The sequence below is a fragment of the Cydia pomonella genome, chromosome 17 (assembly GCF_033807575.1).
Source record: "Cydia pomonella isolate Wapato2018A chromosome 17, ilCydPomo1, whole genome shotgun sequence".
Taxonomy (NCBI): Eukaryota; Metazoa; Arthropoda; class Insecta; order Lepidoptera; family Tortricidae; genus Cydia; species Cydia pomonella.
Window position 1 is genome coordinate 7854683 of NC_084719.1, and position 23624 is coordinate 7878306.

General features: G+C 39.9%; 2 protein-coding genes across 2 annotated transcripts; one reads left to right on the forward strand and one right to left on the reverse strand.

The window, feature by feature from the left end:
* Positions 1-848: 848 nt before the first annotated feature.
* Positions 849-5473, forward strand: LOC133526969 (sorbitol dehydrogenase-like). The gene is made up of 8 exons (XM_061863843.1): positions 849-1046; positions 1209-1242; positions 1821-1954; positions 2403-2593; positions 2897-3081; positions 3447-3625; positions 3908-4029; positions 4384-5473. The coding sequence occupies exons 1-8, from the start codon at positions 975-977 to the stop codon at positions 4532-4534; spliced, it is 1068 nt and encodes a 355-aa protein (XP_061719827.1). The 5' UTR covers positions 849-974; the 3' UTR covers positions 4535-5473.
* Positions 5344-23404, reverse strand: LOC133526968 (recQ-like DNA helicase Blm). Its single transcript, XM_061863841.1, has 22 exons — positions 23061-23404; positions 22005-22081; positions 21489-21535; positions 20902-21030; positions 20373-20660; positions 18854-19979; positions 18213-18368; positions 17947-18059; positions 17413-17591; positions 16862-17027; positions 16086-16210; positions 15615-15774; positions 14873-15065; positions 12720-12820; positions 11666-11761; positions 10793-10953; positions 10012-10146; positions 9683-9847; positions 8753-8943; positions 8444-8627; positions 7110-7264; positions 5344-6556 (listed from the first exon to the last, which is right to left on the reverse strand). The coding sequence occupies exons 1-22, from the start codon at positions 23165-23167 to the stop codon at positions 6459-6461; spliced, it is 4152 nt and encodes a 1383-aa protein (XP_061719825.1). The 5' UTR covers positions 23168-23404; the 3' UTR covers positions 5344-6458.
* Positions 23405-23624: the final 220 nt, after the last annotated feature.

Sequence of the window (23624 nt, forward strand, 5' to 3'; positions counted from 1 at the left end):
TGTCAAAAATGGATACGGGCTACAAATGGTGCTCGTCTATTCTACTGTTAGTAAAATAGCAATTAAATTCATGCTAATATGAAATCATCATGCATCTCTATTTGCCTATCTCTGTTATTTTGATGAAGCATGTAGAAGAGGATGGACACAAGCTAACGTAAAGGGAGAAACCATCACACACACTCTACCTATTCCAAGCTAGCTTAACCTTGGGCACAGCCAGTTACTTAGATACCTATAGAAAACGTTCTGTTGACGTATGTATAATATAACGTACCTATTAATATAACGTTATCTAAATGTAGTTTTACTCAATAACTCAGTTACGTAACCTGAAATGTTTTTAAAGATCAATGAAACATTCATATACATACAATAACTATTTACACAATGATATCATGCTTACGTAACAGCAGAAAGCATTGTTGCAAAGGGTCCCGGGACATACTTAATAATTCAGCTTTTGAGGTTTTGAATCGTTTGAGGCTCCACCTTTGGTCTGTGTAATTTCACCTTCCTCCACTGGGTTTGCTTAAAAAATATAAGTATAGTTTATTTATAACAGAACGTACTTAATTTCCCTTGTATAAAATTAATACAACACTTAAGCGTGTCAACTGTTATGTAAAGAATGAACCTTCTGTAACCTCTAGTAGTTAGGTACAGTCAGCGTCAAATACTTCGTAGCAGTCAAAGTGGCCAAATAGTTCGGTACACCATACTAAATATATGGTGTACCGAACTATTTGGCTACTTTGACTGCTACGAAGTATTTGACGCTGACTGTACTATATTTATTACCTGATTAATAAGTAATATAAATATTTTATTATTTGCTAGTACAAACGGAACTCTAACAAAGATCATAACAGATTGCGTGGAATTAGTTTGTTTGCGTTGCATAAGAGATACCTATAGTTTTATCATTATATTTCAACATAATAAAAGCGACTTCTCGGCTGTGATTGTTTGATATGGACCACAGTGAAGCCATGAGTGAAGTTAACTACGCAGCCATTCTACATGGACCTAACGATGTTAGGATTGTAAGTACTAATATTTTAACAAGTACCTATTTGTGACCTATAGGTATTTAATTGTGTCATTAGTGACCATTAATGACACAATTAAATACCTACGTGAATTAAGAATTATGCAAAAATAGTGTTTATAATGTTTTAGTTATAATGTATGTTATTCTTTTGCAGGAAAAATGGCCGATGCCGGAGATCAATGATAATGGCAAGTTCACAGGATTAGAAACATACAGGATGGACCCAAATTGGGGAGTGAATAAAAATCAGAAATCATAAGATGTAGCTAAATCTGTTCATAGATAATTGAAAACTTGCGATTGATTTTAGATAGAAGCAAAGTTTTTCAAAAATCCTCTACATTGAACCATATGTATTGCAGAATAGGATAGTCTAACATACAAAATAAAATAAAAAATAACTACTTGCCAAATTATGCCAGTTTGTTTATCAAAATGGTAAGGATCAGCCTTCGTAGTAGACTATAATATAATTTATGTTTTAAATAACTTTTGTCGTCTGGTTTGTATGCTGCCTAAATGGTAAGTTAGTTTATCACGAATAAATGAAATGGTTTATGATTTCAGATTTTTATGAAAACTCTGCTCCAGATCGGTGGTTGGAATGTAATACAATTATAATAATTTTTATATTTACCATGAAAATAATTTTCCTCTGCATTATTTGAAAAAATATAGTATAATGATTTTTTTACTCGGATATCGGTCTCTGGGTTCCTAATAAATAACAAATATTGGTAAAATTTGATGATAATTGGAATTACAGAAGTGCTGATAAAGATGGAGTGTGTGGGCGTATGCGGGTCCGATGTGAAGCTGTGGTCCACGGGCAAGTGTGGCTGGGACGTGCTCACGGAGCCTATAGTCATCGGCCATGAGGGAGCAGGTGTTGTTGCCAAGGTATCTAGTGTACTATATATGTTGTGAATAGATATATTATGGGTCCGACGTGGAGCTGTGTGACGGGCAAGTTTCGCTGGCACTGGAACGTGCTCACGGAGAAGTACGACAGAAGTATAGGACAAAAGCAGTCAGGGTAAGAGATCGGTTAGGTAGTGCATGAAGGTTAAACCAAACCAGAGGTTGCGTATAAAAGTAATGGCTGAGGCGTTTACCTTTGTTTCAGTGTTACTACTTTGACCTTCACTATCTATTTGAAGCTGACTGTACGCACTAGTTTGATAGCTGTGCTGTGTGCTGATGGTTGTAAGTGAGCGCAAACGTGCGCGAGCTGCGCGTAGGGGTCAGAGTAGCGATCGAACCGACGCAACCATGCCGTGCTGCTCGTGGTTGCACGTTCTGCCGCACGCACGGGCCACGGCGTTTGTAACACTGATGATGATTGTAGGTCGGAGCCAACGTTCGTGACCTACACGTGGGAGACAGAGTAGCCATCGAACCGACGCAGCCATGTCGCGCTTGCACGTTTTGCCGCACGGGCCGCTACAACCTTTGTCCTGAGCCACGCTACTGTTCGTCGCTAGGCGCTGACGGCAACTTGGCCTCGTACTATAAGCATCTTCCGGATTACTGCCATAAGTAAGATAATCGTGTATACCTCTATACCTACATCATCAAGTCAACAAGGGCAAATACGCGGAATTTTAGCCCGATACGGTGGCGACACCGATATTAATAGAGATCAGGGACGCTCTCCGATCCGCTGCAATGTTTAATTATTTCAGAACTTTTTTTATCTCAATCCTCGTCTATAGGTATATTACGTGACTAATACTGTCGAATACAGTTTATTGCTCACTCCCATAATTTATCGTTGGTTTGCCCGCAGGATTGACGCCCCTCATAGCTTCCTCAAAGTTTCATTACCATATTTTCTAACAGGATGCCCTCAAACCTGTCGATGGAAGAAGGCGCCGCAGTGCAGCCGCTAGCGATCGCCATCCACGCGTGCAATCGTGCCGGCATCCGGCTCGGACATCGCGTGGCCATCTTTGGTTCCGGGCCTGTTGGCTTACTGTGTGCTATGGCCGCACGAGCGATGGGGGCCAGCAAGATCCTCATGACAGGTTAGCGAATGATTATTGTGGTTCTGTCGATCGCCATCCACGTGTGCAACCGTAGCATCTAACTAAAATGTCTCCAACGTCTAATGAACCCTGTTCTTTGTGAAAGTCTAATCTTAACGTGTCCTTAACAGTTTTGAAGAAATTCTGTTTTTAATAGTAACGTTTTGATCTATGTATTCGTATTTTTCAATCTGACTGGCCATTTGTGTCAGTTAGTTGTAACGGTAGGTGCAAAAAACTTATACTCATCCCTTTCTTCCGGATGATAATGGATGGTAAAGTATGATTCTCTCTGTCAATCCTAGACACTGATAATCTGTTAGCTTACTGTTAACTTATAGTTAATACCCCAGCGTCTATTTCAGATGTAACCCCAAAAAGGCTGGAAGTAGCCAAAGCCCTGGCCGCGGACCACACTCTACTGGTGGAAAACTCCTTTTCCGACCAGCAGACAGCTGATAAAATAGAAGAAATGCTTGGCAACCGTCCTGATGTCAGCATCGACGCGTGTGCGTTCCCGTCTGCCACAAGAGCTGCTATGTTGGTTGGTTGCTGCTACTTTATTTTGATTGATACAGAGTACACTTTAGTGTAGCAGAATTTAAGGACTAGGTACGTGTCCCTGATGAAGAAGTACTCCGACTAGGAGTTTAAGTATTTGTCGCACGGACCAACGTCAACATATGCGCTTTCCTCGCCGTCACAGGAAATGCTATTATAAAGATACTATTTCCATAGGCATGTAAATAAAATACACATTGAAGTAAAGGATTATCTCTATTTTTTTTGTGAAAGACCGAATTCCTAACATTGTTTTGTTTCATAGGTGACGGCGACGGGCGGCGTGGTGCTGATAGTGGGTATCGGCGGCGCCAGTGTCGAAGTACCGCTCAGTAACACCATGCTGAGAGAAGTGGATATACGCGGCTCCTACCGGATCGCTAATACGTAAATACATCACACACACTGCAAGCGACTCTAGACTATGCTGTATTATAACTACTAGTACAATCGCGAGAAAGACTACTTATCCCTTGCTAATAAATGTAATCTGAGCGCGTTTTTGTTCTTAACAATAGCCAGATTCGCTGGGTATTTCATTGCCATCGAGGCATCGCGATTTAAAGTCATGCAACTCACTCCTAGCGGTAACGCGATATCGGCTACCAGCGTAGCTGGCACAGGCAGTGAACACGTAAATGCGAATATGCCCATACGACAATACCTACGACGAGGACATAATGGTGAAAACATACTAAGCATTAGTACTCAAGCACGTGAATGATTGTATTTCGGTTGCAGGTACCCGGCCGCCATATCGGCGGTGTCAAGCGGCGCCATCGACTTGAAGAAGTTCATAACGCACCACGTGCCGCTCGCCGACACGCAACGCGCTTTACAGCTCGCGCAGAGCGGGGAGGGCATGAAGGTTATAGTTCATGTGCAAAAGTAATCAAGGCCTATCACTGTATGTCGATCTGAGGATTTGATGGGTGAATCTACATTTTTGTGTCACTCGTTGCCATGGGTTAGTTGTCCAGGCCAAAAACAACCCTAAAAAAATCATGATTTTATGGTTTACAAATTTACCAAACCTACATATTTGTGGTATAAGCTTTGTTCACAATGGGTAGAATGTGATACTTATGTGTACATTTCTTTTAACAAAACAAACTGTGCCACTCTACCAACAACACAAAAAACTATATCCATCCTGATATCAATCGATGTTGTAAATAGAAGCGTTAGTTAAGTAAAAATCGATTTAATATTGTGATGGCGGATGCGGCAATGGTGCGCAAGCGAGACAGCGCTTTGAACGTAAATACTGCTGTTTCGCTCACACACTACTTGAATAAATGGCACTTAGAAAATTAAACGCTTTTAATAGTACATTACGATACAAGTGCGAAAAATAGGAAAATCTCGTGTCGATTTAAAACACTCCCTTCGGTCGTGTTCTAATTTATCGCCACTCGTTTCGAATCACCTATTCGCACATGTATCGTACAGTACACACGTTTTACAGTACATATGGCTCTTTAAATGTTCGACACAGTAATGTAATATGCAAATTTTCACACTAGTGCTATAAAGTAGCACCATATGTATGTATGTAAAATGTTTAAAAAATGTTACAACATAATCAAATAGTTTTTTTCCCCTACTTAGGCAACAATTTATTAAAGCAGCATTTTTATAACATTAGCCAATTGAGGCGCAGAAACATTACTTTTGCACTAGTAATAAAAGATTCAAGAATAAATTATATAAAAATATTTATTCGATCATACTTAAAACTAAGGCATACTCATACTGACATTTTGAATTGTTATCATCGGTGGAAATAATTGTAAAACATTTTTTATAATAAAATTAAAAATCAGTCAATTATTGGGCTGTATCACATTAAGAAAACGATATTCTACCGTCCTAAACAAAAAATCGGCTGACATCAGACATAATGATACCATTAAAATTATAAGAGTTCGCAATCCCGATCCGAATGTATAAAATTATCCGGATCTGGATCTACCAATACATTTCAGATCCGTCGAAACCCTACTCTTTTGGTTTAGCTCGGTGGAATACTCGTCGAAAATACAACGATACAATACCTAAAACTGCCTGCAGTTAATTGGAATTATAATCATACTTTTAGACAATACAAGATGAGGTAATTTGTTGATATTTATGCACTAACTTAGGTAATTTTGCTCTCTACATTGACATTCTAAATGTAATAATCCACTCAAATGTCAACCTTAAATCAAAACATAAAAGCTTGGAAGTGACATAACATTGCAATCTAGAAATCTGGACTATTTCTTTCATTCAATACATTCAGCAGTCCTTTGATTATTCAAATCAAATTCAGTTCAATAGAATGTTATTTACATAAGTCCTTAATGCGTAGTAAATAAGGCACTTTTTAATGTGTCACGTACACTAAATTGCATTAAACTTCATAGTGATGAGTTTGTGGTCTACTGTAGGTTTCTGTTTGATTTTAACAACTTCATCTTGAACTTTTTTTTGTCAGCGAGCATAACGTAACTATTGGTCTAGTTCACAGTAGGGTAATCATGCGCCTTCATCTGACAGCTAAGATGAATAATATCGCGATTGTTCCTTTCGACTGTCAACGTTATACGAGGTAAATAAGGTCGATTATCGTTTGACACGCAGCTAGTATCTCATCCGATTGTGAACTTTAGTCGTTGCATATAAGGTCTAGTTTGGGAGCTTGGAGGGATCTCATGTTGAGCACGGTGTTGGCGCGCGGCACCGGCATGCTTCCCCAGCTTGGTCAGGTGCAGCTAGCATCTCATCCGATTATCAACTTTAGTCGGTGCACATAAGGTCTAGTTTGGCGTTTAGAGCAGGTTGAGCTTCGAGGGGTTGAAGACGCCGGGTCTCGTGTTGAGCACGGTGTTGGCGCGCGGCACCGGCATGCTGCCCAGCTTGTTGCCCGCTGTTACAAGTACACAAGTTACTGATGTAACAAATATTGTACACTTTAAAAATGGGACGGTAAGTTTCTACAAAAAAAAAATAACTATGTTAAAAATATTACATAATATATAAGTGTTTTTCGAAATGTTTATACTCACTACTACTGCTCTGTAAGGGCACAACGAGCGAGAAATATATCGTGAAATCGGTGAAATAATGATAGGAGGGAGGGACAACGTGATTCGTGACCTTGCGCTGTCAAACATCAGTTTTGGTTAACAGTGATAAATCTGTGTTGAACAGGGAAAGTTTACGAATCATGTCGTCCCTCTTTAACGCATAACAGGTTATCTTTCTGCGTTGTCACACCGTGCTTTAATTGCCGCTCGGAGCCGAGCGCGTCGGAAGAATTGAGGGGTATAGCACGGATTCAGTTTAATTTTACCTTCATTATTTCATATTTTAATAACGCGAAACACATGAATTTTTCGATTTATGTTTTTTGTCTTTTTGGTCGATGGTGATCTTCACATTTAAAAGTGGTTGTTAATAAATAACTACAATGCAGTAACCTGAGGACTTCCAGGCCGGCGCGGGCTTGGCAGCAGCCGCGCCCGCCCCCGCCCCGCGCCCCGCCCCCGCCCCCGCCGCGTCCCGCCCGCGCGCCGCGAACGCCCCCCGCGCCGCTTTCGTCTTCGCCGCTGACGCTGTACGTTTCTTCTTGAACCTACAAACACAGTATACACGACATACAGTCAGCATCAGAAGTAGCTAAGCGGGTGAGGTGTTTATTGGACCACACTCCTTATTCGTTTTACCTTCTACACCCTGAGATATAAACTTTTGATGCGATTGGCTCAAAAATGCTAGAGTTCACCACTAGAGACACCCGCTTCTTTAAATTCTGAATCCTTGTTATAAGTTTTATGTACGAATTATGAGAAAAGGTCAACCTGGATATTTCTATAAGGCAAAAGCGCTTTTTTGACCTACAATAAACCTAACTAAGGCCACGGACTGGATGCACGCGGCACGGCGACCGCCGGCTGTCGTCCAAAGCAGGTTTACTCAAGCCTATACATTTTGATCGTGCCGCACGAACCACCGCCCGACACGACTTGACTGACTCCTCTAGTGAAGCTTCTACATCTGCAGTGCCCTCTGCTGGTGCTAAAGAGGCTGGCGTGGTGGTAAAGATGGTGGCTAAGTGGCCTTTAACCAGGCTGTCCCAATCGGTTTTTGAGACTGTTCCGTCAGCGGAATGTCACCCTAGGGAAATCTCTTACTCCTACTTCATGATATGTCACCCTACAATGTCGCGTAAACTAGATGAACTAACCTCTTCTTAACACCCCTACTGAAACCCCTCCCACGTCCTACTGTGTACTGTGTACTGCAGACACTGGCATCATAGCGGACTCCTTTGGCCAGGCTGCCCCTGTCTGTTTTTGAATCTGTTGCGTCAGCAAAGTGATCTTCGGCGGGCTTCTCGTGTTCGAGTTCGTCTTGATAGCTCATACCTGCCCTATAAACTTGAACTAACCTTTTCTTCACGCATTTAGGGAACATCCCCGCCCCTCTCTTCACGTAAGAAACCCTGGGCGCCATACTTGAATAAACCTCGAAAAATCGCGAAATTTCTATAGAGGATATTGGCTATATGACAAAAACCTACGGTGTGACCAAGCGTGGTATTTTAAAGACCCCCCCCCCCCCCCTCCCCCCGCTGGCGACAACTCCATTAGTCAAGCTTCCCCAATCCGCTTCCGAATCCATGCCTTTGGAGAAGTAATCCTCTAGGGCCATCTCTTATTCCAGCTAATCTTGATACGTCTCGTATATATAGTATCTATCGATCTATATCACGTATCCATGTATCTATGCCGTATAAACTTGATGAACTAACCTCTTCTTAACACCCCTAGTGAAGCTCCTCCCGCGGCCTCTACTCCTGGTGCTGGGAGCGCTGGCATCATGGCTGGCTCCTTTGGCCAGGCTGCCCCAGTCTGTTTCCGAGTCTGTTCCGTCGGCGAAGTCATCCTCGGCGGGCTTCTCTTGTTCGAGTTCGTCTTGATACTGCATGAGAAGGCCTGAAGAAAGAAATAGTAGTAATAGAAAGAATTTCTCACACATAGTACGTTAAAAACTGGTAGGTAACAGTACTTACCAGTACTTACTTACTTACTTACTTACCAACTTTGATGTTTGTACGTACCCATCTTCTCCACGGCGTAGGCGGAAGTAATCTTGAGCAGCTCCGCGCCGTACTTGTCGTAGTTGGCGCGCGTGACGTGCGGCAGAGACAGCATGTCGTCCGGCGACTCGGGCAGCCGCGTCGACATGGCCTTCAAGCCGGCCAGCGGCATGACTGCGATCAGAGATGTGCCGCGGGCTTCCGCCATTTCCCTGGGTTTCAATAATACAATGAGCGTCCGGTTGAGAATAAAACAATAATATTTTATCAATCACATATTAAATTCTAAACGCAGCGACTCGCAATATTTAAACAATTTGGAAAAGAAGATAAACTATAGTACCAAGGCTACGTGGGTAACATGGTACCTACAGAAAACAGAACAGCAATTAATGAATTAGAGTTTACTAGACATAACCGACAATGCTACGGAATCCGACCACTACCAGATACGCGTAGCATCTTTCCCCTATCCTTTACTTAAGCACGTTTTCAGGTGTGTCAGTCAGTTTGGGATTGCTCCTTTTACTGCATGACATGATACGGGAAACTGCCTATCTAAGACTTGCTGGGACGTAAGGAACATGCCGACGACTTCGGCTAGCCGCTACTATCTCTCTTCGATCCTCTTGTGCGCGCGCATTTTGTATTTGTACCAATGGTACATTAGTTTACCTGTGCTAGTGATATCTTGTGACATATCAACAAGCCTGCAGCAGGTCCGCGTAGCATCTCTCCTCGCTACACTGGATGAGTGCGTATTCTGTGCTCCCTTGGCGATTACGTCAGTGCTAGGACAGCATCGTGTGACATACCGACAGGCCTCGGCCACATACGCGTAGCATCTCTCCTCGACCCTCTTGTGAACGCGTATGCCGCGTATTCTGTACACACCGTGTTTGTTGGTGACGTCAATTTGCCTGCCTTAGCTAAAGATATCGATTGACATACCGGCATGCCTCGACCAGGTCGGCGTAGCATCTCTCTTCGATCCTCTTTATTAGTGCGTTGATGGGCGTGTCGGTATTCGCGGCGGGCGCGGCGGTGGTGACGGTTAGTTTTGGTTTCTTCTCCACCTTCATGGGGAACACTACGCGCACGTTTCCGGACATCAACCTGGGGAATAAGATATTTACAATATGTTTTTAACCCTTAGAACGCTACGCCCGGCGTGTGCAGCACGTCATCGTGAACCTAATCTAAATAGTTAGTGTTAGGGTGTATGTTAAATATAATATTTTTATTGAATAGTTGGCCTTGTTAGGGCAGTCGGCACGTACTTGTCCACGGCAGGCCCGAGCACGACGTAGGCGCTGGCGATGTCGTTGTTGACCACCAGCTGCTCGGCCAGCAGCGAGCGCACCACCATCTGCCGCAGCAGGCGCAGCGGGTCGCCGCGCTGCCACGCCTTGCATCTGTACACCGACTCACACATTATCTGATCAAAGAAATGGACTCATACTTAGATAAAATGAAATGATTGTAATTTCAATGTTTGTAATTTCAATAGTTGGACATAATGCTGAGATGGAAGATCATTACGCATGTTCGGTACGTACTAAGACTACGTCTATTCTAAGGTACATTAGTTGAATTGGTCGTGTCTAAAAGTGTCTGTCAGGGTTAAAGCGGCCAACAATAAGCCGGGGGTACTCATTGATTAACGCTTAAAATCTATCTGCTAATCAAGTCGTGCATCTGAATAACCTAACCTTCAGTAAACAAACAGTAACGTACACACATACCAAAAATCAGACAAATAATACTCACACACGCGCGCGTACATCACAACATAGTCTCACATGTTTGTATCTTTCTCTAATTTAATTTAAATATTGCTGTAATTGTATTATAATAAAATGTCTAACATTGTAACATTTCGCTTGTAATCGGGTAGGAAAAGGCTCTTGAGACAGGGAAACCTACTTTGAGAGCCAAGTACCAATGTTTTATAATAACTCAAAGTTGCAATATTTATTTCTAATCTGGAAAAATTCCTTGTACTTATAGGCATAGCCTGTCTGATTAACTGTCGGTCCGTTTTAGAACTTCTAGACTTACCGTCCGTGCATAGGGCTCTTATGTAAGGACTGTATCCTCTGTTGCATAGAGCCTCGGAGTGCATCCGCGATATGCAGTAATGTAAACGAAGCGCGGCCGGAGGCGTTCGCGTTGCGGATGCAACGAACGATGAGCTTGCACTCTTCTGTTACGTCGACAGGCTGAAAACAACATCATTGATTTTTCATATAGAACCACGGATGACGGACAAGACGATGGAACAACATCTCTTTTTCAAAATCGCCACATTAGACATAGACATAGAAAAGTTTTATTTAACATCACAAATATCGCATTGGTACATTTGAACATAAAATCTTAAAACTACTAAAACAATTTAATACTAAGATGCGATGGCTGACATATAAACAGCGTGATGTTAAAAAGGGGCTCGACTCAGCATAAAGTTGCAGTAAATGTACTGCAACGCTGGTTTTCAGTCGGACCCTAGTAATAAAAACAAAACATAAGAAAACAAATTTCAAAACAAAAACATTAGGAAACGGAAGAGAAGAAAAAGTTAGATGGGTGTGTATGTGTATATGTGACGAAACGGAGTGCAATTTATAAAATTATTTGTGTATAGTTTCTATTTTTCTCCGCGAGCTCCCATGGACCATCGTCCTATCTATTGTCCATTACACCTGCCAGACTTGTGGGCGTGTTTGCCGCTCCCGTATTGGCTTACACAGCCATGAAAAACGTTGTTGCCTTACCTGACACTGTTTCTATAGTCTGTTATAGACGTTAAGGGCAATGATGATTGCGACGATGATATATGTAATGAGTGACGGACGTAAGGTGGAACACACAACGTAAGCCGTGGCCAAACGCCAGGTTAACGCGAGGAAGGTCATGGAAGATAAAACGAACCTTATAATCAGCAGCCTGTAGACAGTTGTCGCAAGCAGCCGCTTTATACGCCGCGCATTCGGCGCGGCTGAAGCGCTCGCCGAGGTACCCCAGCACCTGTTTATGAAATACTATACTTACAAATAAGTAGACTATCTTGATTCAACACTTTATGTTATGACACAAAACAGAAGGTTCTAACTTGACGTTGACGTTTAGACTCAAGCTGGTCACAGATTAAATTCAAGCACTTGAAGCTGTTAAGCTTAGCTTTAGCACTAGTTAAGATAGGGGTAAGAAGATAAGAATAATATATTCTTTATTGTGAACCTCATAATGAAAAGGGAATACAGAAAAAGAACACACATTAGAATAGGTAGCAACAGGTGGTCTTATCTCTCAAAAGCGATCTCTTCCAGACAACCTTTGGGTAGCAGGAAACCAATAACTTACAACAATGAACGGGTAGTGCTAATACGAGATTAGAATAATACTAATAGAAACAGCATCACATATCAAGCATGTATGTTGAAGAATTATACTAAATAATATATATATATATATATATATATATATATATATTATTTATAGACATACATACATATAATACATATACATTTACTTAGTATACGATTTTTCTGTAATTTTTTTTTTGAAATATGTATTGTTTGAATGGTTACTGTAACGTCGCGCGGCGCGCTAACAATGATAGTTGCGACCAAGGTAGTAGTTAAATGTCACAAATATAGGGAGCGTGCATGAACTGCAGGGGGCAGCACAGGAGCCCCCTGTTTATTGACAAAGTGAAATCGTTAAGCTTCCGATGTAGCCCACAAGATGGCAGAACTTCAATGCACAAGCAAACGTATATAAACTGTAGAGGGCAGCACTTGCTTTAGCGTGAAGTGTCCACGTAGGTACAGTTTATGTTTCCGATTCAGGCCACAAGAGGGCAGACCCTCCAACGCGCGTGGTCCCTGAGTGAACAACGTTGGTAGAGCTTCAAGTCGTAGGGCAACATCACTCGTCGACGAATTGCCTTTTCCCTATAGTAACTGTCTCTATTGTACTCTACCTGCGCGCGGCGGCACTCGGTGACGCTCTCGCACACCTCCACCATTCGCAGCAGGTTCTCGATGTGGACGCGCTTCGCCTCCGGTGTGGTGTTGCGTTCCACTGTTGGCAGTACATCAGCATTATTACATAATAAGGGGATATTCCATAATTCAAATTACAAAAGCTACGAAAAGTCCTCAGTAAGTAAATACGTGACTTCCAGATTCGAAATCACGAAACAGCGCACCACCCTTGCGATTCGTCAAAAATAAGGTCAGTTTAAATACGTCCCACTGCTGGACACAGACCTGTACATCATGTACGAGGGAAATTGGATCTGATAATGAATATAATCAGGCGTTACGTTGCGGAAATCTATATTAATTAATATTAAAATCTATATTAATTATTATTAGTTCTGGTATCTAAGCATAATCATATTGATATTTTTAACTCGAAATTTGCCATCTTTCGGAAACAAGTTATGGAAGTTCTTTGCCATTAATCACCACTACGTTAGGTTTGTATTAATCTTACATGTGTGTTTCAATCTCCCTTTGTTCTTCGCTTTATTTTCTTTATGCAAATTGTTTTGTGTCTAAAAATAGTTATATTGTGTAATTAAGTGTAGTTAGTATAGTTGTAGTTTTCGCTCTTTAATGTGTATTACATGCTGCGCATACATGCTTTGGATGGCATTCCCAACCAAAACCTCAACTTAATTATATCATGTAGTAAATATTATCTGTTTTGTGTGCCTAATAAATAAAATAAAATACGAAAATATTACTTTGCTAATCCGCGAAAAGATAACGTGCTAACCGTTATACTTAATTGCGTGTTTTCACATGCAATTAATATTCCCACCGCAAAAATAAATACGCAAATAAATATAACAAACCACCAGCAACTGTACAAAACTTCACTGTTTCGCCTATTTAAGAGGCATCCTCAGGAGATGCAAAAAAAAAAGGAAAAACTAAGACGAAGAAGAAGAAAAGAAGAATGAGATGCTGAATGAAATTGGACCTGTCCGAACCAGAGACATGTCAGTCGCTTCGCTTGACAGACAGATGAAGTGTGCGAAAGGGAAGCCATGACGTATATGAACAAGCTATAAGTGCGAAAGAGGCAGACTACATATGAGAAAACGTAACCAATTTTGAGTTCGAAGGCGGCCGAGGCGGCCAAAATCATATTGCCGTATTTTTTAACGTGAAAAATATACGAGAATCAAAAAGAAAAATATATATTAAGTAATTTAGTGACGATGGTGTCATATTGTGTGCCGGATTGTAGTGTTTCAGGGCCAAAAAACCCAGGAAAATACTCATTTCACAGGTAATTATGATAATCGTAGCGAAATTTTCGTAACTATATTTTATCAAATGAACAGCATGAAAAGTGTAAAAAGCCAATTTATACAGTTCATTATAAGTTTTTCTTCAATTGTGTGTTAATATTTCATCATAATAGTCAATAATTTAGAATATTTTGTGTAAAAACCTAAACTGTTACTTTACGCTAGGGCTTGACAAAATGTTCATATGACTGTATAGATAACTTGTCGGTATATTCGTAGGTATGGAATTAGTTGTTCACAAGACATCATTAAGATATTACCTTTATAACCGACTTAAAATAATAACGATTGTTATAATACCTTTTTTGAAGGTGCACATGTTTAGCGATAAATTTAAACTTCACTTTCCAACACAGTACTTACATTTTAACCGCTTTTCCACGGCTTTGCCGCCAACACAAGGAAACACAAGACATCGTATACTTGTACACAGCGTATACACACCCAACCCAACTTGTCAGCAGGAAAAGGCGCGAAATTCAAATTTTCTTTGGTAAGTCAACTCTTTGCGAACACATTTTCAAACAACTTCAACTTTATCATTTTCAACTTTTTCAAACACATTTGAAAAAGTAGTCGATAAAGCAGTTAAACATCGATAGATTATTAATATATTGTAACATGACATCACTATTTTTGTGCGCACATAGACAATTTACGCACACACTTGCATTTCATTTTTGGTCACACTTTCGAAGTTTGACAGTCGTTCTATACTATCCTATTTCTATGGTCCGAACGCCGTCTTACGGTTTGAAGCCACCAGTTCTATACTGGCGTTAGAAGATAATGAACACAAAGTAACTCACTGTCTAGCAGTCTGCGATACCGCGCCACGTCACAGTAGGAATAGTACAGTAGGCACGTTGCCAGCTCGCCGTCGCGGCCCGCGCGACCGGCCTCTTGGTAATATCCCTCTACTGATTTCGGCATACTGTGGTGGATCACGTAGCGCACGTCCGCCTTGTCCACGCCCATTCCGAACGCGATTGTTGCGCAGATCTGAGGAAATATAAGTGTAAGTATCTTAATTAGTAATGTAATTCTAATGTTTCTTTAACATACTCATATACCTCCATGCATTAGTAAGGACGAGTAGTCGTTATGTCTGAATATTGAACGTCGAACATGAGAACCTAGTGGGTAGTGACACTCGTGACCCCGCCTATGAAGCTAATGGTCCCGTTATTGAAATGCTGGCAAGGGTTCCTTATTTATTTGTGTGATGAGCTCGAATATTTCTTCCCGAGTCATGGATGTTGTTTATGTATTTAAGTACTTATATATTATAAATCGTTGTCAGGACCCGCAAGTCCCACAAACGGACCTTATTGAAAGCCTTACTATGGGACTTAGTCAATTTGTGTAATAATGTCTTATAATAAAAATTATATAAAATCCAAATTCGAATCAACCGCTTACTATAAACGGTAAACTTGCCCACTTGTAAGACGCGGCATGAATATTCACTTTCCGTAAGTCAGCTAATAGTATTCTACGTGATTCTGAATCTTATACAAGTTGTTTACAGTCCACATTCGTGTAACTTACCACTTTAAACTTGTCAGCTACCCATCCCGCTTGCACCTGTTCTCTCTTTTTATCCGGTAGACCGGCGTGGTAAGGTGCAGCCTGAATGCCCACTTTACGAAGGTCTCCGGATAGAGTCTCGCACTCTTTGCGCGACAGGCAATAGACTATGCCTGAGTCACTGCAAGTTTTATTACGTTAGAGATAAGGTTTAACATTGAAATTAGCTACGTGTCATGTGTGTGGTCACCCAAAATGCCATAATACTTGTCAGTAGTGTATGGTTGCTTAAAATTTAATCATTTTGGGGAGGTAATAAAAATTAATGTTATACGAGCCAAAGTAATTTGAACCTTTTATGCAGTAACTACATGTCGCCGCGCCGGCCGCTACTGATGGCACAACCGTTCAATATAAATTGTACATCAGTAAGGTTCACAATTTTAAATGCAAAATGTAAGATGTGTATGTATATCTGCTAATGCTAGTTACCGGAAGAACTTCTCCTTGATGATGTTGGCGACATCCTGGTTTACGTTCTTGGGTTTTTTCTCGAGGATGCGGTAGGCCAGGTTCGGCCGGTTGAATGAACACAGGAACCACTTGCATTTTGATACCTGCGATAATAAGATAAAACAGCCACCTTTAGTTTGATAACGTTTCAGGTGTTACCCAGGGGTTTCTAAAGATTTGGACCCAAGGGTCGCAGCCAGGCCTCACCGGTGTCCCCGCTTCATATTAGCGAGCCGGATTGTATAACAATTTGGCAACTTGCGGGCCTAACGTACAGGCTCCCGGCCCAGCTTGGGTCCGCGGCTGGTGGTATAGAGACCACTGTGTGACTCTTGAAGCATGTTTGGGTGTTAGCGATATGATACCTACATTGTTGGCCACAGGCCCCTCCCAGGTTTTGGGCGATGCCAACCAATAAGGTTTTGGGTTACATATCCCAAGATAGCCTCAATAGAATGGATTTATGCGTAATACTCTTATTTAGTGTTAAATTGTCTATGAAGGTATGTTGATCTGAGGGTGGCCCGCCAAGTCGAGTAAAATAAAGAGAAATTAGTTTTGTGACTAACATGCTCACTGACTCACTGACTGATCATCATAATTCTAAAGTACTTCTAACAGAGCCCCAAGCTCCACATTTTAAACATAGTTAGTATTTAGCTTATCAAACCATAGAAAACCTGAAAACATTGCAATAAGTCATTATATGTTTTACATGTACCCAATGTTTTTGATGCGATCTATATTCACAGTACCTTTAGCTGGTGCAGAATGTCCATGCGCACCCTCGGCGTGGCTGTCGCCGTCAGCGCCATAATATTGGTAGTCGGGAAGCGCTCCCGGAGCATGAACAGTCGTTTGTAGTCCGGTCGGAAATCGTGGCCCCACTGGGAGACGCAGTGCGCCTCGTCAATCACGAATCTGATAACAAACAAGTAATATTGTTAGGAGTAATATTGTCAAGTACTCGGAGCGAAAACTGGCTCTTATCGTTTACGTCTTTGCAGTAAGGATTAAAAATGGTCATTTAACTATGTGAGGTATTGTGTTGTGACCCAAATTTACCTGCAGTGCACAGATTAAGACTTTGTGTGCTAACATGAGTGGTATGACGAGAAATTGTGTTATAACTTTAACATGGGATATAATATTTTTTAATACAGACCTGGCCAGCTTGCCCCGCGAGTACAGCGCGTCCAGCATGCTCTGGAACCTGGGCGAGCTGCTGATCTACTCATGGGTCACGTAGAGCAGCTTGATGCGTGGTTTCCGTAGAGACAGCTTGTCTCGTCAGCTATGTACAGACCTGGCTAGCTTATCCCGCGAGTACAGCGCGTCCAGCATGGTCTGGAACTTGGGCGAACTGCTGATCTTCTCAGGAGTCACGTAGAGCAGCTTGATGAGTGGTTCCCGTAGAGACAGCTTGTGGTATATCTCGTCCACTTGGGCTAGGGACACGTCGCCGGAGAGATGAGCCGCTGGGATCTGACGAGAAGAAGTTTTTTCATGGGGACGCTAGCAGGTAATTTCTTATACAGCGTAGTTTTTGAAGTAACCAGTTTTTAACACAACATTTTTTCATTGCACTGACCTATCAATTAATGCTTTTACGGGTATAAAAGACAAGTATAGTCGCAATCAAATATTTTGGGTTAGCCACGTTAACACCTTGATAATTGAAGCTATGTTCGGATATTTGTGAACAACTTGGCCGTTTCTATATATCTTATAGCGACTGAAAGGTGAAATCGCCAAATTTTGGTTTTGATAATATTATTATTCGTCCTGATCATGCAATATCAATTATATTCCAAAACGTGTAAAGTGAATACGAACTTACGTCCAGAGAAAGCAGCTTGTTGACTTGGTCCAAAATGAGCGATTTCAGTGGTGATATGACGATGGTGACCCCCGGCGTCAAAATAGCAGGCAGTTGGTAGCACAGCGATTTACCTAGGGACATATTTATTCATTTATTTTGTTATCTTTTTTGGTTAGGTTTAGGTTTCACTGGTCGTGGTCAAAACAGAGATTTTGTGTAACTCTACCTACTCGACGAATGACTAAATGCGACCTTCGTGTGTAGGAGTTAGGGTTGAAAATTACCTCCGCCCGTAGGCATGAGTACAAAGCAGTCGTGGCCCAACAAAGTGGCGTTGATCACTTGCAGCTGGTTCGGTCGGAAGGAGCGCAGACCGAACTTCTCACTGAACATTTCCATCATCATAGAAGAGTGGGGGTAGTCCAGGCCGTCGAACTCGCCTGCGAAATGGAACCTTAGTGTGTAGAAGATAGGGTTTAATTTGAACTTTTGTAAAAGCAGAAATCTAAGCAAAGGACTTCAAAGATTTCAAGGGAGTATACGGAAATGTCGATTTCAAAAACGTAAATATAGAGCTGAATTCTCACGACTTGACTTAAAAAATGTTGAGTTCTAGATCAAAAAATTAGCCTCGGAAGTCTCCAATGTAGCCACATTTACAGATATTGTATAGAAAGTAATTTATAAAATAGCGTTAAATAACCGACACTTTCAATGTAATGCCTGTAATGGCACAATTATTATGTGAAATTAAGTTCAAAAGAATTGTCTAAATTGTGCTTATGAAGTATAAAGTTTAATAAAAGCAATGTTCGTGATAAGATTTCAATTTAAGTCACTTCTATTTCAGAATTAAGTATAAGTCCACTGTGGCAATTGCAGCTATTAAGTACTAATTTCATATAAGTAAAAATATAAATCTTACCCGTAATTCCATCATTTTGCGTACCCTCGTGAAAATTCCCCATGCCCTTATACTTAGGCGTCTCAGTTTCCAAAGTAGAGTGCTCCATCAACTTGACGACTTCCGGCTCCGTCGTCAGCGATATATCCATGTCATCTTCAAAGTCTTCCAGCCTGTACTCCGGCCAACCGTCGTCATCCACTGCAACCTCTTTACCATTCACAATCTGTGTATTACTTATACTTGGCTGAGAATCACTTATATTGATCACACTGACTTTCGAACTTTCTGGAATAATATCCGTGTCATCATCCATGTCTAAAGGTATATCATAATCGTTTTCATCATAGTCTTGAACCGGCTCTTTTACAATAGGCGAAACGGCCGTGCAAGGTTTACTAAAGCTTGACAGATTCTTACTCAACTCAGGGGGTTGGAAACCAACTGAGCTGTTAGCTACAGGCACGTATTTTTGAGGTTCTTCAGCTACTACTGGCTTGAGTTTTTCAGATGCATTTTTAAACCTTTCTAAAGTTTTTGAAGGTACATCTCTAGTCGGTGTACTATTATCTTCACTAAGTCTAGAAGGTTTCTTAAATACAAATTTCCCTTTACTTTTATTTGCATTTTCAGAAGTATCTAAATTCTCTACATCTGATTGGAGGCTTTCATTTCCTGTTGTAGGCGAAAACGCTTCAAAAGATAGAGATTTCTTAGCCATTAAGTCAGAATATATTGTTTTATTTGGGGCTGCTTTATTAAATGTAAATTCTGGAGTTGAAGTATCAGATGTCAGTATAGGTCTTTCCCCGTTAAGGAGATTGTTTTTTGGCATTTGAAAATCGTTTAGGTCATCATAATCACCAAGTAGTGATGGACTTTCACGACCATTGACTTGTGTATTACATTTACTAGTACTAGGTTGACTATCTAAGTAGGACTGAGTCGAATCATCAGGTACCTTCGCCATAGCTGCTTTAAGTCTTGATTTCAACTGTTTCATTTTAGCATAAGTTTTGTTTTCGTAGCCGGGGAATTTTTCTTTAATGCAGTTTGGTATTCTGTCAAACGCGTCAGCAATTTTTTCTAACAGTTCTATGTACATCTTTTTACAGTCTTCTTTGTCTTTTGTGTGGAGACTACGGTCCTAGAAATTGCAGAGTGAAAAAGACAATCAGAGAATCTTTGAACTACCGATATCGGCATAAAGTACATGGACATGGCTAATTTTAACAAACTGTAACATATAAAGATATAAAAGCTTGAAGCCTGTGACCAGACTATGGATACTTACCTTTGGATTTGGGTTAAGACTAAAAACATCATAAAATCAATTCAATAGATTTGACGTTACGTGGAAAAAACATTAGAATGGAATACTAACAGTAACCTTATCTCGTAGGAGTAAGGTTTTCGAAGGATCTTTTGACTGTATTAAAAGAAAGCTAAGTTTTTACATTTGCCGCCTTTTCGAGTAGTTCGCCAGGCTATTTACCCGCTACATATTATTAAACTGGCATTTGTTTAAGTATTCATTTACCTCACTAGCTTTCTTCAAAGCAGTATGATGAGCAATCTTCTGTAAGAAACCAGAAATTGAGCTATCCAGTTTAAGATTCTTCAGAGGGTCCTTATCCTTCTTTGGACTGGATTTGTCTGGGGTTCTGCAAACCTTTTTGCTGTCTGCCGACTTGTCCCTAGTTTCAGATTTGTGTTCATGTTTAGCAGGTGAAGGGCTAGAATTGATTCTGAGAGATCTGTTGGTCGCTTTTGGTGATTGGCTTTTATCTTTTGTTATATTTGTTTCAAGAAAGTCCATTGAGTCATCCTGAAATGATAAAAACATGTTATCCTGTTCTAACTGCTTTTTTTTTGTAAGTTAGTGATTGTGTAAAAAAATATTTGAGTTTGTCAAATAATAAGGCAAAATTTATATATTTTAAGGATGTATCTAGAGCGATGTTTTGCATTTAATGTGTGATTAAGTTCCTGCATGTGAGTGTGTATTTTATACAAACAAAATAGAGCCTTAGCGAAGTTGACTGGTAGACTAAGTATCTTGGACTTACCACATCCATAGCAAACATGTCATTGCTGTTGTCACATGGGACATTTGATTTTAGAGACTGATTGAAAGCTGAGGGAGCAGAGTTAACAATTGGAGTTACAGGCAATATATGGTTCTGTCTAGGTGGGGCCTGAAAACATATATGAAAATTAATTATACTTACACCAAATTATTTAGCACAATTACACTTAGCACAATTCAATTCATTCATTTAGAAATGTAACATGTAAGTAAGAAAAAATAGTAAAAGCATATTTCTTCAACTATTTTTTAAATTAAGTCCAAGTAAAAGAGACTGGTAAGGAGCTGCCACAGGGACCATCAGTCACACTACTATAATTTTATTATAAACTGAATTAGATGTCATATACTAAAGAAAAAGTGGCCAAGCCCTCCATTGGCCACCAGTGAGTTTTATCTGATTATAAAAAGGGAAAAATGAAGTACAGTCAAGTGTAAAAATGTGGGCAACTTACTCAAAAATATGTCCCATAGCTCTTAATTTGTCAACATATAACAGCTAGGGACATATGTTTTAACTTGTGTGCACCCATATTTTTACACTTGACTGTACTTTGATTTTCTTACTTGATTTGATGAAATACCAACAGGATTCTGTTTGAATGGAGGTGTCCCTGAAATGAAGAATTGTCAGTCAGCACAACAATTTGCATGGCAAAAATGAAGAATACGTATTTATTGAATTTTTATTATTATTGAATTTTAACTCCGGGGTATGGGTTAATTTAAAGAAATATATATTATTATTTCTATAATAAGTAATTAAATGTTGCATATAGCGTTGTTGTAACAGGACATTACATTTAATTTAACCCAACAATTGAAAACTATGACATTTCAATGTCATTTCGAACATCAATCGTCCGAGATAGTACATTTGCTACTAAAGGTAGCAAATTAGCTCACTGGTTATTAATTCACTGGAACTGTCAACACAGAGTGAGGCAATTTCCTCACGCACAAACCGGCCAGTGTAGATGAGGAAAACGCATGCGCCGCCGGGCCGGTTTGTGCGTGAGGAAATTGCCTCGCGCGTGTGCTCGCTCTGTGTGGACCCGGCTATTAAATGATTTTAATACTTACAAGTATTAGAGGTCGGAGTAGACTTGGACTTCCATACAAATTTGGATTTCTTTTCTGAGACTTGCTCATTGTCACCACTGAGGAAAAATAAAATGGAATCACAATATAAATTAATAAAAAACAAACTGTAAACCAAGTCAGACATAAAAATGAGAGCTTCTCCTAAAAAACTTATAAAACAAATAAAAAATGAAAATGAAAAAAGAAGTGAAAATACATAAAGCCATGTGAGTAAAACATTTAAGTATTTAAATGTTCTCTTTAAGATTCTGTATGATATGAATTATGAATAAAACATAGATAAGTTTTTTTTTACAAAAATGTCATGTTTGATACAAGCTTTTATCACTAGTTCAGTGACCAGTTTGAATAGTGATCTATTTTACTACTCATCAAGATAATTCTTTAAAACTAACAACTCAATGAGATTACTTTGTTGTCTTTGGGCTACCTTCAGTCTCCATCATTAGATCAGCTCAGTCTTTCATAGGTATGCCAAATTAAGGGTTGCCATCTCTAAAATTTGGAAACCAGGACAAGACACATGAAAACCCCGGATTTTAGAGTCCAGGACCCGGACATGTTAACACGTTTTTTAAACAGGTTGTGTGTGTCACGGGCGACTTAAAAATTTTAAACCCCCGATGCTCCCCGGATGCCCTCTAAACTAGGACAAATCCGGGGAAACCCAGACGTATGACAACCCTAGCCAAATTGAAACCCTGTCAAACGTCAGGCATTGGTTCTAATTTTGAGATTTGAACCATGCATACTAACACACTTGTCTTGATAAAATAAAACCTTGTAAAATGTAACTACCCACAATATACTATGAGAACATGCATGTATATTTTTTTTTATTAGACAGTATGTGTTATTTGCTACTAACGCTTAATATAGACTGGCTGAAATATTTGTAAATAATGTATAAAATTTCATACAAGGGTGTTAAGCAAATTTTTAAAAATATATTTTTTTATTTATTGGAGGACCAGATTTCAAGTATATTAAAAAAGTAAACATTGCATAAAGATTTAGATTTAAATAATAACCCACCTTGGAGTCGGACTACTATTCCGAGATGATTCCCGACTGGTTTTTTTTACAAAATTTATAAGTGATGACTGTTTGTTTTGAGACAAAGACATTTTTTTCGTGGCCATGACATTTATCTATTATACAAAAGTAAACTATAATCAGTAAACATTACATATGAATTATTATAATATACTTGTTCTCCTTTCCCTCTTCAATTCAATTAATAATTTCATTATTTTTTATTTTCATTCGCATTCACTGCTGACTGTCAACTGTCATCGTGCGTTTAACGACAGTTGAAAGAAGCGCTCAAATACTACAGTAAGTAAAGAAATGTTTCCTTCGGAAGTCAATTTTAAAGACAAATATACGCTAAAGTCCTAAAAAAATATATTGTATAATACAAAACATGTTGACTTATAACATTTTTGAGCAGCAATATAAGTAGTTGGCATTTTTCAAATTACTCATATAAAAATACTATCAACATTTTATTTTACTTTGGTATATTCTGAATGTGCTTTGAATCCTAAAGTGGCCACTTACGAAAAAAACTAATGCGAAAATTTTATATCATGATTA